General features: G+C 40.7%; 2 protein-coding genes across 2 annotated transcripts; both read left to right on the forward strand.

Annotated features, from left to right (window-relative positions):
• The first annotated feature begins 2384 nt into the window (after positions 1-2384).
• LOC115770343 lies at positions 2385-2945 on the forward strand. Its single transcript, XM_030715581.1, has 2 exons — positions 2385-2420; positions 2478-2945. The coding sequence occupies exons 1-2, from the start codon at positions 2385-2387 to the stop codon at positions 2943-2945; spliced, it is 504 nt and encodes a 167-aa protein (XP_030571441.1).
• Positions 2946-3287: 342 nt separating this feature from the next.
• LOC115770344 lies at positions 3288-3917 on the forward strand. Its single transcript, XM_030715582.1, has 3 exons — positions 3288-3353; positions 3450-3569; positions 3705-3917. The coding sequence occupies exons 1-3, from the start codon at positions 3288-3290 to the stop codon at positions 3915-3917; spliced, it is 399 nt and encodes a 132-aa protein (XP_030571442.1).
• Positions 3918-14659: the final 10742 nt, after the last annotated feature.

Raw genomic sequence — 14659 nt, forward strand, 5'->3', positions numbered from 1 at the left:
GACAGCCGGCACACTCCGAGCACAAAGGCGCGCGCTCACACAACCACACTCAACACTTCTGTCCAGGCAACTGCACGCGTGCAAGGATTCGATTTGACTGCGATGCCTGTTCCGCCAACGAGCCTGTCAAGCTCTACTCTGCGATTCTCTGGTTCTGTACTCTCTTTAGTGTGCTCTTTGGTGGCGCCTATTCACCACACTTGTAAAGCCACCGCCACTTGAACTCGCACTCGAACCGCTCGCACTCAAAGCACAGCACAGCACTCACTTACAGTAGTCACTACACACTCAGCTGCCGCATTTTATAAACCGCCAGAGCCAGAGCCAGAGCCGTGCGTATCCTACAAGCCTCGAAAAGCAACTGACTTGAAGACCGCTCGGCGTTTGCCACCGCTATGGTGTTTCCGCTTTGCAGTGCAGTTGGCAGCACTGCAAGCTCGGCGCATGCGCCCCGCACAATGTTGTCTGTGGTTAGGCACGAATACGAAGCGGAACAGAGGTCCGGTTTGAGCTGGGGGGCCAAACAGCTGTGCTCACTGGGTGTATGTTTACACTGGGTGGTCAACCAGGCCGCTAGAGGCATTGGGCAAATGCCGTCTTCCATGGGTGAGCGTTTGAAATGATTTAATTGTTTTGCTGCTGTTTGATGCCACATATTTGCACATATCCCTTCGTGTTTACGAAAAATTCCAAAATTCTGAGTTAAGGCAATTCTCAATATTCATACCGTTTGGGCTGACACATAGAAAATAATACGAATTAACTTGAATTTCTTGAACTCTAAGAAGCATAGCAATTTGCAGGGTTGGCCAAATAGTCTAGAATATTAAATAAATCTGTGTTTAATTTGAGACCTGTGCGGACATATTTATGATCTCATAATTTATTTGCATAATTTACTTGACATTAGGCAAACAATTTCACACTTAAAGCACTGCGGTCGCGCATAAATATTGCCTGCTTTGGTACGGGACGCGGCTAATGAGCATCAAGGGAAATTATGTGTAGTGTGTAGGAAAAACCATACCAAATGGCTGCCAAATGTTGCTGGGTGCCAAAATAACAAAAAAAAAATATAATTACTTAGCCTAAAAGCATGCGGCATATAATTTTGTTTTTGTATTCTTTACCTTCTGCTGGCCAATTTGGGCGCGTGAATGCGTAAAAAGCATCAGAATAAGAGTTCGCATCACAATCAGAATGAGAAAAAAAAAACAAAGAAGGAAAGCCGCAACAACAGCATTGCCTGCCGTTGACACACATTGGGTACACCAAGGACAAGCAACAAAACATCAGCCGCAACGGCAACAACAACAATAAAACATAAGCCAAAACGTGTTTGTTTGCCAAATTTATTGTCGGACCCGCTCACATTTCCCACAGCGACCAACATACAACAGCAGCCCGGCCAACAAATGAACGTGTATATACATGTGTGAGAGCGTGTGTGTATCTGGTTGCTTGTATGTGTGCCTGTCAGTGAGTGCGTGTCGGTGTTGTTACTAATGACAACGAAGCCGCGTCGCGCATCAACGAACGACACCAGAAAGTCATTGACTCATTGAGTTTTCCCTGTGTGCGATAACAACCGCCAATGCCACGCCCCCACGCCCCCACAACAGCTCACTTACCACTGCAACACTCGTTGGCTTCGGCAGCGTTAGCTTGTTTGTTTGCTAGGTGGTTGGTTGTCTGGTTGGTCGGATGGCTGCGTGTCTGCACGTAGCCAACATCAACAGCACTAACACCAACACCAACAACACCAACAACAACAACGACAACAACAGCATCAATAGGCACTGCGTCTGCTGTAACGTTATGGCCATGATTATGTAGTGGCTGCTGCACTTACTCCATCATCATTAGACATTGTCAGGTGGCACTACATTGCGTTGGCACTTTGGGACATTCGCCCGTGCCAAAAAGAGGGAGACCCAAAGAGCTGGCAAACTAAGACGAAAGCTTGACTCGATGGCCAAACGGCCAAAAGCGACAAAGTGAGTATAAATATTAGTTTGAACTCATTTTGTCTTACTATATATGGATAGATTAATCGCATTTAATATTAATAACTTTTTAATTGATCGTGTAAGTTGTTGTTGCTCAGCTCGAATAGTTTTGAAATTGCTCTCAGATTCAAAATATTATTATATTATTTGTGCAAGCTAATTAAATGGCTTTATTCAAAGCATTAGCAACTAATGGTCCTACAGCTGCTTATCTCTTTATGACTTTATAAATATCTGTAACATTCATTTGGTATGGCAAAGTATGGTTGGGCACAACATTTTGTATTTTGTATATTGTATTGTAGTATTGTCAGCTACTTAAAGAAGAGCAGCTTACAGTTTAGCATGAGTCCACTTTTGGCTTATTTTTTATGGATGTTACTGGCACTCGCAGTTGAGTCGAAGGAAAGAGTAAGGTCGCCTTAAGTACAGAGTTTCGTTGTTCTTTAACCTATCATTATTGAATAGGTAGCTATACAAGGCAAGCGGAAATTAATTTTGGAATCAGTGCAGACTTCCTGCGATCATGATTTTGTGGAATATTTCCGACTAGTGCCCAATCAAAATATACTATATACTTTTCGAGTTGTTAAAACAGCTCCATCCTTTACAATTACCATTATCATGCGCAATGTGAAGTCGCAGCGAATAATGTACAAGATCAAAAACTTGGATGGCTGTGAGTTTTTGAAAAACCAGCTAATGAACAAAGTCCTTTCTCGGACTTACCGCGCTTTACTTGTGAACAACACATTCTTCAAGTGCCCGATCGAGCCAAAGGTTTACTTTCTAAGAAATTTGACAGAAGCCATGATAGTGCCGAACATTCATCCCGCTGGCTATTATCAACTTAGCATGCGAGTTCAGATGTCACAGAGTTCAGCACCTTTTGTTATGGAGATTCTCTGGAAGTATAAAATAGTATTTTTTAAGTAATAGTTTGGACAAAATTGTTGTGGAATAAAATAATAGTAAAAAAGTGGATTGAATTGAAAATTAATTCATGAACATAATTAATTGGCGTTTTAAGAATACTTGGTTACTCAATATGAATATATGCGAGTTTTATATGTTTCCCTTTAATCTTTGACAATTGATCCGTGGTTAATGAGCCATGACAAAAATGCGATCAACAACACAAATTATATCTAAATGACTTTATAATATAATTTATTTTGATCCATTTTCGGACACAACTGTAGTCTACTCAAAATATTCATAAGAAATTATTTTCATTGCCATCCAACAATCGAAAGTTGGTAGTAAGCATTTATAAGAATGTTCCTGATTTGTCTTTACCTACTCAGCACCTTACCCGTACTCTTAGTTGATTCCAAAGATGAGGTACGTAAGCATCTATAAAAGTCTTCTCGCTTCTGTTTTGCCTACTGAGTACCATAACCAAAAATCTGCTAACCCATATGTAACATTTTTTAATAGAGCTTCGGACGTGGTAAAGTGAAGGTGTTGCTCGAATCACTGCAAACCAATTGTGATCACGATTTTGTAGAGTACTTCCACAAATCGCCCGTCATAGAAACTCTCTACACTTTTCGTGTGGTAAAACCGGCGCCTACTTTCTCCATTAGCATAATTTTGCGTGCTGTGGCGTCTCATCGAATTATGTATAGGCTTAAAAACTTAGACGGCTGTCAGTTTATCAGTAATCCAATAATGAATAAAGTGTTTGCTCAGGTCTTCAACGCAATAATTGTAAATAATACCATCAATGGCTGCCCCATCCTGCCAAAGGTTTACTTCCTTAAGAATATGGCTGATCCGAAAGTAATTCCAACATTTCATCCCATTGGCCGCTACCAAACGAATGTTCGCATTCACATGTCACAGAGTCCAGGACCCTACGTAATGGAAGTTATCTGGAGGTACAACGTAGTAAATGTAAAGTAATCACAAGGCCACATAATAATATTGTATTACGCTAGACTTTTTATGATTGCAATGTACAGAAACACAAAAAAAATATCAATTTTATAGGCTCTTCATTACACTCTCTGTTTAAATATATATTAATATGTGATAGCAAATTAACTTGTATTCTTCAATTAAAGGAAATGGATTTGAAAACTATTAGCATATAAAGCATATAAAGCGGCATATAAAGGGCTTTTGTTTGAATCGGCAAGATAATGAGCTTGGGGTAGAAGCTTACCTCAACTATGATGTAATGCAGAAATTTGGTTATTATCCAAAGAGTAGAATCAAATATGTTCAGAAACCTCACTGAGCGGCATTCTTATGAGAAACAGTGTATCCGCAACGTTCACGGAAACCCAGCCATTTTAAATAAGTAGATAAAAATGAAGATGGTATGGCCTTCATTTCAAAAATATTTGTCACCACTGTTGAAAAGATAATTAATAACGATATACCTTTAAAAAATCTATATTTAATACAGTTTTTCCCTGCCCTGCTTTAATGGCAAATCTACCGCTGGCTACTGGACACCAAGGCTGCTGTCTGCAGCCTGAAGCTTGAAAACTGCCAACCCAATTCTATAAATCTACATAACAATTATGATGCTGGTTAGTATTAAAAACAATAACGGCAGGGACGATAGCTATAGGTATAGCTATGACTATGTCCGTCATATTTCTAACAATGCGTTGGCAACAGCGTTGCTGTTGCTGTTAGTATTAGTGCTCTTGTTGTTATTGTTTTTGTTGCTGTTGTCGTTTGGCGTAGCATTTATGCGCCTGTTTGCTCGGCGTTTTGTATGTAGGTCAACATTTGCACGCTGTGTGACTGACGTCAACATGGATGGGCCTGCACAGTCCGTTTCCGTTTCCCCTGTTTATGCCGTGCTGTTGTTTTTGTTGTTACTGTTGTTGTTGTTACTGCACCTCTTTTACCAGCGTTGCCGTTGCCGTTGTTGTTGCTGTTGTAGGCTTGTCGTTCTGATTATTGCTGCTGTTATGACAAATGCCCACACTGCATGGCGAGCAGCAGCTGACCAGAACGCCTATATGGTATACTATGTACAACTCTTTATGTGTAATATGCATATGCATACATGTGTAATATGCATATATGTATATAAGCGTGTATCTGTGTTAGTGTGTGTGTGTGTCGCATACGCAGCACTATCGATTTTCATTTTTGCGTGCTTTTCAGTCGCTTTGTTACATTTATTTGCGCTGTCATTGACAGCAGTTGCCATTTTTTAGCATACTTTTTTGGGCGTTGTCCGTTGCATTTAATTGGTATACATGCTTCTTCGCACGTCAACGCCAGGTATGTGTGTGTGTGCCTGTAAACGTGTACGAGATTGTTCGTGCATATCGCAGACTCTTTAAAATTGCACGCGAATACCACAACCACCATGGACCCCTTCATGTGGCTGTGCACTTCAAAAATGCAATCGTCAACGCATTTCACATGAACCCATTAAAAATGTGTAAGAGGGGTATAATGTTTTTGAGCAATTTTATGTAATAGGCAAAAGAAAGCATCTTCGACCCTGTAAAGTATTTATATTTTTGTTTGGGACGACGAGCTGAGTCGATCCAGCTATGGCACGAGGGTTTCAAGGTAGTTTCTAGTCGGGCACTCCCGACTAGAGCGTTCTTACTTATTTTTTTTAACCTAGGAAACTCCTTTGACAACATTGAGAGCTGCGTTCATATAATTGCAGCCTTGAGGCTGCCGCTCAGCCCAACAATTTACATTTTTTTTATACATTGTTGATTGTTTATTGATTTTTGCATGCCACATGTAATTTGCATGTTTTTAATGACTTTTTGCCAGGTTGTTACTTCATTAAAAATGAATGCCTTAAAAATGTTGCATATTTTTTCAAATTGCGCTCAAGTGGGTCGGCACTTGAGCCGAGTTGTCGTTTCGCTAAAGAGATTTCAATAAACTGATAGGCATCAACTTCTTTTGTGTACCCTGGCATAAAAGAAATCATATACATCATTACAATATTTATTTGCGCTCACTCTTAACCTCCCCCACATGTGCGAGGACCCAAAGACAAAGAAACCCAGCAGCAGCAGCAGCAACAACGTCAAGTTGTGAGTTGTAAATCTTCTGTTCTGGGCAGGAATCGCATTTGCATGTAACACGTGAGTTCACAAAGGCAAGTGACATTGTTTGGGGGGCACATGGGTCGCGCTGGCTGGCACAGAAATTAAAGTGAGAGTGCAAGTGCGTGGTAGGGTTGCTGTTTGGCAAAACATGCAGACAAGTGCAACCCCACACAACCCCAGAGATGCAAGGGACGATGCACTGCAAACATGACAGCATACAAATAGCCTAGACGAGGCATCGCAGCAGGATGTGTGTGAGACTGTGTTGATGCCGCTGCACGCCTCAACGCACCCAACAAATTATGTGAAAAGCATTTGCAGCTGGGTGAAATTGCACATTAAATGATTGAAAATTTTGAAAGCGATGCGTCACTAGTAGAAACCATAAATGTCAGTTTCATATAATTAAAGTTGCTTAAAATGTGATTAAATAGAGAAGTTTCGCAAAGGAGATACTCTCTGGCTCTCCCTTGGGTGTCATTGAAATTCCCAAAACCATGGTTAATGGTGGTTCTGGGAAACGAGGAAATCAATTTATGTTATTTTCCCATGTCAAGTCAATTGTATGCTTGCTCTAGAGGTCATGCTAACAGTAGCAATATTTCCCGGTATATAAAGCTCAATAATGAGCTACTCAGACATTTATGGCTAACTAAATTTTTAAATTAAGATATTAATCAATAACCTTGAGTAAAGCTAAGAAAGCTAAAAGCTAAATATTCAAAAGATTTACATCAAGCCTATGTTTATTTCCAAGACCCCTTCTATAAACAATCTTCAAAAAACTCTTGCATATTGAAGTTTTTTATTATAACATTTAAAGCTTTTATGCTTTGTATACGAAACGCTTCAAAGTTTGTATGTCAAGCAGAGTATTTTAAAAATCATTTCAGAGATTTTTTATGTTTTGCCAAGTAATCTGAGCTGGCCATATTTACGTCCAAGCATTTTGATCAGTACAAAAGCCGCTTAACACGCACTTTTTATTCACACACACACAGCACATATACGCGGGCAATATGTGCGGATATAAAATAAAGAATGAAGTGTTGCTTTTCGCCCTGTCATGTTATTTGCAGGCTTCAGAGAATATAATAATCACGCATTAAGTACCATTTTCAATTACTGTCCTGATGCTGCATCCTGCCGTGGCGTCCAGCCCTTGGGCTGCCACTCAAAATGTCTCTCAGCGCTAACCACATAAAAAACTAATCAACTTATTTATGAGCATTTGCGGTGAACAAAAGGAGCGTGCAGAATTGCGTATTCCGGCCACCTAGATAGTAAATAATGTTAAGGGACGAAGTAGTACATATACTTCAAGTCTGAAAATAAGCTTAAGACAGCAGTCCAAATATAAAGCGCCAGCATTACAAGCGAAAAAGTGGAAAGTGCAAAAATGTCCTGACGCAGTTTATAATTTTTCTGTTAACTGAAATTACATTTTATATAACACGCAGACGTGAACTGTCATATTTTACACTCACAGGCACGTTCACACACGCGCTCATAAAAAATCGTAAAATTGCTTGCAACTGTAGGACATTGATCAGCCACACACACACATACGTACATACGACAAAGTTTCGGTTGGCGCTATGTGGCATTGTTTCTGTGCCACGTATAGCTGGCATCCTCTTGACCACAATTTACGCCACTTACATTACGTATCGAGTCCCAGCGACCATGTGAGACCATAACTGCCCGATGCTGTTCAGTTTATCAGCTGCGGCGCGTGTGGGGCATATCAAAATGGCATTGGGATTGCGAGCGACGACGTTTTTATGGCTGGCCAAAAGCCTTTAATGTTGGCTCGAGGCAAATTTTATGATTTTATTAAGGCAACTCGCAAACGCGCAGCTGCTCGTATCGATGGACACTCAAGGCGACAGGAGAGAGGAGCTATTGGTTGAGGAGGCGGTTATTCGGCACGTTAATTAGTCATAATTACCCGCACAGCTTTTGAGCTTTGTCAGCTGCCCTTTGTGCGCCGTCACGCCTCTGATTTATGGCCAGCAACGCGCTTAAAGCCCCACAGCTTTAACTCAAACAAAATTGCCGCACACTTACGGACACACACACACACAAGCGCACTTACACACTGTCAGCTCTCATGCGTGTGCTTAATGACTTGGAATTGATTAGAACCATTCCAAAAGAAAGAAAGAATACAACAGCAGAAAAAAAGAAGCGCACACAAAAACTGTGGGAAAATAAAAATAAATAAATTATCAAAGCAAGTTCAGATGAAATTTTTATGCCAAGAGGGCGAACTTTATTGAAACTTCTGGGCAGTCGCAAGAGACGCGTCTGCTTATGGAAAAGGCTTCTGCTCTTGATAGGGTTTCATAGTGTTGGGTCTGCCTGGCTGTGCAAGATAATAAGCTTCAGTAACAACAGATAAACAAGAGCAGCCGGAGCAGCCGGCTGATGGCGTTAAAATGCTAGCACATCTTGGCGGTTTTCACATCTTCTCTTCATCCGGCTGCCAAATAAACTTCCAAAATGTCGGCGCTTGGCGCTCAGTTGCTGACAGTTTCAGATACGAGAAATATATGATAGGACAGGATAGTTAGCAGTGCGACATTTGGCTTAGAGGCAAAGGAAATTGGGGTTTATTATACATAAGTAAGTATGCATAAATATATGTAGTATTTCCTTGCGAATAATAAATTTTGATTGAAATCTGCAATAGTTATATTATATGAGCAAGATTTGAGTGTCAGGCCTCAATAAGCCGAGGAACTAACTAAGATTCAAAAAAAGAAAACAGCTTGCCCTTCCGGGTCATTTCGTTTGCGCTGGAAGGCAACTAGAAAGCGAGGAATTCTGACAAATATCCCAGAATACCAGGCATATTGAAAGACCCAAAAAACGGCAGAAAAACTCATTCCGTCCATCTCAGATTTTTTAACCGGAAACAGTAGAATGTGCATGCATCTGCACCATATAAAAATTGTGGAGAATAATCTGCGCAAAAGCTGCCTTAAAATCGAAGGGACTCTGGATTAGGGAGTCAGATAATTAACACTTAAGTAATTTGAGCAGTAAAGCCAGGGAAAAGTAAAGAACTTTGCCGTCAAATCTTTACCAAATAAATGTTTAAAATGTTGTAAAAATGCAGAAGTATTTTATATGAATATATATGATACAATCTCAACATTCAGTGCATATCCCCATGCGTGTCTATATGTATCTCTAGATAGTCGTTTAGTTTCGCCTTAACTGTATCTATTGAAAAGCTGTTTTTTCTTACTCTCGCTTATTGGAATTCATTTCTACAAGTCTCCCTATCTTTTTGTTAACAACAACATATCACTTGTCGCCCCATTGTGGGACCCTTCGCCAATCTCTATTAGTTTTATTGCCATCATTTTCTGGCGGCATTCTCAGCCATTTTGTTAACATGATGTTTTCATTGATATTGTTGTTGCTGTTGCTGCTGCTGTTGTTGATGAGTTTGTTTGCTGTTATTGCTGATGAAAATATATTCAATTTATTATATTCTTTATAGAGACACTTATTTTCTGTTCGCATAATGATACACATAAAGCTGTGGCTTCCCTTCAATCTCGTGTGGGAAATTCAGAGATATTTTGCTAGCCATAGTGGCAGGCGATGCCCTAGACGCATATGTGGCTGAGTATCAGCGGGGTACACGCACATGAGTGTGTGTGTGCGCGAGGGGAGTTGCTAATATTATGTATGTGTGGGTAATGAATCTATTATTAAATTGTGTTGCTTATGACAACGGCAACAACAACCGCAACAACAACCGCAACAACAACGATAACACTGACAGCGTAAACAAACAAAAGCGTCGTCGTCGTCAATGTCATCCTCAACGGTTGCTCTGCACATTTCGGCGGCGCTGTCGACGTCGCTGCCGCCGACAAGTATCAATCAAACGCAGACCTCACCACTTGCTGTTCCAGCACACTCTCAGAAATTTATGTAGGATCATAAATGTGTCGCCTGGGTCGAAAAATATCAGCAGCAACAACATCAATATTAATATTTTTCGCTCAGTTTTGGTGGCACGCCAAACACTATTATTAAGGTTTTTAGAGTGTCTTTAGCAAAGCACATTCTGCGTAGTTGAAAATGTACGAAATTGCGTTGAAAGTGGATTTATAACTGTGATTTTGTTTAGGGCGACTCAACTTTAAGCCCGGCCCTGATAATCACTGTCGCCTTTCAAAGCTCTCATTAGCAAAACGTTCAGAACTCTTTGGCCAACTTTTGACTTCATTATGTCGCGTTCCCTCGCATCCAGCACCCTTTGTCATTGCTTTTTCTCGTTTTCTCTATCCCTTCCCGCGTCGCTGTGTCGCCGCAAAATTGTGCAACGTTTCCGCTGCTGCTTTTGGCGCACATCCGCTGCCGCCATCCTGGTCCTGTTCGTGCTGCTGCCCCTACTCTGTGGTTATTCGCCATTTCATTTTATTTTGCACATTTTATTATGACTGCCGCTTGCGAGGCAGCTCATACATTTTTTATTATTATGTCTGCTTATCAGCATGTGGCAAATATACTCCAGGACCACCGCCTGTGCCAGCACCAAAGGTCCTCCCCGGCATCGTCTGCGTTGAGGAACCGCATCGCGTCGCGCCAAGCCGAGCCAAGCTAAGCCATGCGTTGAAATGCGCGTTTAGAGCCGCTCGTTTGGGCGCGCCGCTTTACAGTTCGCTGATTGTTTGAATGATGACGACGTCAGCAGCTAGTAAAGCCCATAAAGCTGCGCTTTGATGCTAACTGGCATTGAATTGTCACGCCCAGTTTAACACTGGGTTGCAGCGTTACAGCCTCAATATGTGCAATGCATGTATTTAAAATAAATTTCCTTTAAACTTGTTATATTTATCAAACTATTATTTAATGTAAAGCATTGTAAAACATTAGAAAACACACCGAGAGCTTAAAGAGTAATTCTTTCTGCTAGTCAATATTATTAGGGGAAACAAAATTTCTTCTTTGCAATTGTTAAGAACTTGAAAGGAATCAAATAGGGATTAGTTATGTTTACCTATTTAAATTGGAAAGAATGTGAAAAGGCAAGTTACGAAGTAGGTTGCCGATTCAAGTCCAAGCTGAAAGCATTGATTTGAAAAGTGAACCGATCCGCAGACATTTTTTATTTCAGGTTAAAGCTATGACTTAAATGATTTTAAAAGTATTGTTATTTTATGAACATTTTTTCTGTTTAGACATTTTCATTGCGTTTTTGTTTTATAACTGGTAAATATTTTGCAACTTTCCGAGCTTTTAATATCCGGTCGGCCTAAAAGCATGCAACAGCAATAACAACAGCAGCCACAGTGCAAAGCCAACGGCCATTGACTGCGACGCGAATGCGGCCGCGACCGCCATTGTCATTTGCTGGGGCAATGTCAGAGACGCGGGCCGCCAACAAACTGCCGGCACACCAACACCAACAGCAACAGCAACAGCAAAAACCGCAGAAAACACTCACAATCACACATACATATGTGCACAGGGGCAGCTGGCGAGTGTGAGCGGCCAAACAGCAAATAACAAAAAGCACACGGCAAAACACTCAACCAACATCCATACGAACAGCACCAACAACAACAGCAACAACAACAACAAGAGGAGCAACAACGGTAGGAGAAGCCAACAGCAGCCGTCAGCCAGCAGCAAGCAAAGTAATTTTAATTAAAACTTATGGCAACGTCTGCGAGTGAGTAAAACACGGCGAAACGAGTTGATAAAAGCGCGCACAAACACAAACGCACACACACACACACACACACACACTTGCACACGTAAATACAAATACGGTAAAGCTCACGAATACAAACATACAATGGTCGCACATAGAAGCTCAAGGCCCCGTTGGCTTAAACGAGGTAATTAAAAAAGCGTAAGCACCTACATACCCAGCCGGCTACGCCGATTCACCGAACCCGCTCCTTATGCCAACTCCCTTCCTCCCTCCGTCTCTGTCGGTTTCTCTCTCTCTCTCGCTTTCTCTCCGTGTAATTTCCATTTTATTTTATGCGCGCGTTTTTGTGTGCTGCACTCTTTTTTTTTTTTTGCTATTTACCTTTGTTGTTTTGTTATTTTGTTTTATTTTATTTTTTGTTTATGCTTTACTTTTGTTTGTTTGCCTTTAAGCCGGCGCCGTAATCTGATATTACGTATACGGTGAGAGCGGCAGATATTTAATAGAAATTCCACGTTTTTAAGCTTGGCAGCCAATAAAAACTGAGATTTATTTTTAGTTTGCTTTTAATATTATCTTTTTTTACAGATAGTTAAACTGTCGAGATTACGGGCAGCAGCTGGACGGCTGTTGCAAAGAATAGTAAGGGTTCTGATTATGCAGCTTTATTTTGCCTGCATATATGAAAGTAAGTAGCTTTCAGCAATATATTATAAAAGAATTAATCGTGCATAAATTTATGCAATAAATTTGTAAAATAACCCCAAGCTTATTATAAATACAAAAATAACTTAACATTTTCACATATACTAATTAATTTGTGTGACTAAAATTTGTAATGGACAAACAATTTAGTTAATTTTCCGGTCGTGAACGCCAGGCAGGCAAACAATATATAATTATTGTGAAATAGAGCTTAACATGTAATATGAAGAGTATAATATATAAGCTCTTGAGGAATCTTCATATTACAATTAATTATAATTACAAATATATGCCTAATTTGGCTTGCTCTATTCACAATTCAATGTGATACAGCAATTTATCGAACTTATCGGGCCAAGTGAAACCATTCATTAGACATGCACACAACTAGTTTTATGGTCCCCATTTCCTGCTTCAATAATCCCTTTATGAACTCTTGTACTTATTATAAGCTCCTTTAAGGCTGAGCCTGTCCATTACCAAGCCGCACCTTTCTGTACTCGGCTAATTTGTAATATGCGTTTCGTTAATATGCGTATATATACAAATTTTGAAGCAGTTAAAAGGGAGTTACTGCCCCCTTTACACACGAATGAGTGCAACAGCAAAATGAAGCCAAAAGCTGTTCAAGCCGGGTGCTTGATTAACCATTCATTGCTGTTTTATAGAGCCTCAATAGCTGAAACTGGACCTGATACTGAAGCTGTAGCTGTGCTGCAGCTGTAGCTGGCCACTGGGTTCTTGCCTGACTGGCTTGGCTTTTGCTGCTACCCTCAGCCCACACTTAAGTCGCCTGACTGCGCGGCTTTGTGTGTTCCGCACTCGGACTCCAACTCTGATTCTCACTCCGACTCTTATGCTGAAGCTATGCAATTTACGCTCAAGTAGCAAGCAGTCTGTATTCGAGCCGAAGCTATAAGCTGCATTCTCTGATTTCGCATTTGCCAGCTGTAAAGTGGCAATCCGTGCAGAAATTATATTTAACTTTATTTTCAAAGCGAGTAGCAGCAGTACAAAACAAATTAAAGTGCTAGAGTCGGCAATGGTGACTGTGAGATACCCTGTATTCCGATTAAAAAGGCTCTAACACTGCTATTCTTCGAAATAATTGTGGCCTTCCAAAAATGATTTAAAATTTATATGAATATATCAAAAATATAGTTTCAGAAGCCAGCAAGAGGGAGGGCACGTGGACATAGCTATACAGACAATGTTTCGAGCTTCTATCATTTACATGTATCTACGGGTACATGGTATAATAAGCGTCTACTAACAGTTTCTCAGCAAAAGGCAAACTGCCTAGGCATGCCCTGTTAAAAATTTAATTAACATTTAATTTGGCTAAAGTTGCGCCTTAACGTATGGCTTAAAGGCCCAGGGCCAACACCAGCTAAACAAAACACAAGCTTGGCTAGAAAGTTGTGCAGAAGTTTTTTACTGGTGACAATCACAATGTGGGATGCTGTTGCCGTACAATATGCACTATAACATTGCATTGCAGTTGGCCAAAAAACAGAAATTGCTTATGTATGCAGCACAGCAGCTATGGCTATGAAATCTGTGAATCTGTGCCAAGCAACTGCAGCCTTAGCCTCGGCTCCAGCCTTAGTGAATCCTTACACGTAGCGGAAGCAATGATCTGGCAAATTTTAGTTTTACTTGTAGTAGCTGCAAAAAGTTTCGCTTGCTCTCACACTAAATAGCGTTAGGAGCAGCAACAGCAGACGCTGTTGATGAGGGCAACGGAGAGCAGAGCGGATGGCACGGCCACCTGGGGACTGCCAGTGTTGTTGACGTGCTTAGGTGTTGGCTTATGATTGCGCTTGCGGCAGCTGCTGCTGCTGCCGCTGCTACTGCTTCAACTTCTTCCACCTCGCTTCGCCAACGGATGCAGCGACAAAAACTGCAAGTAAGTTGCTTAAATTGCAGCGAATTTGAGATGCTACACTGCGCTTACCTAGCTCTAGGGCACTGAGTATTTATGTGAGCGTTTAGAACGGGTTCAGTTTGCAGGATACTTTAAAGTACGACGTAAAGCTAACAAGTTCCGTCGTTTTTATAAACATTTTTGACGTTTTCGAGTACTCAACGTGTTTACACACTTGCAAGTTATTTTTAAATAAAACTTCGTGCATAAAGTTACATGAATTCACTTCTCAAATATAAGTTTATCTCGTTCTATTGTAATATTGAATATTACTTGTAATAAT

Source organism: Drosophila novamexicana, unplaced genomic scaffold, assembly GCF_003285875.2.
Source record: "Drosophila novamexicana strain 15010-1031.04,08,12 unplaced genomic scaffold, DnovRS2.1 tig00004555-arrow-pilon, whole genome shotgun sequence".
In the NCBI taxonomy this organism is placed as follows: Eukaryota; Metazoa; Arthropoda; class Insecta; order Diptera; family Drosophilidae; genus Drosophila; species Drosophila novamexicana.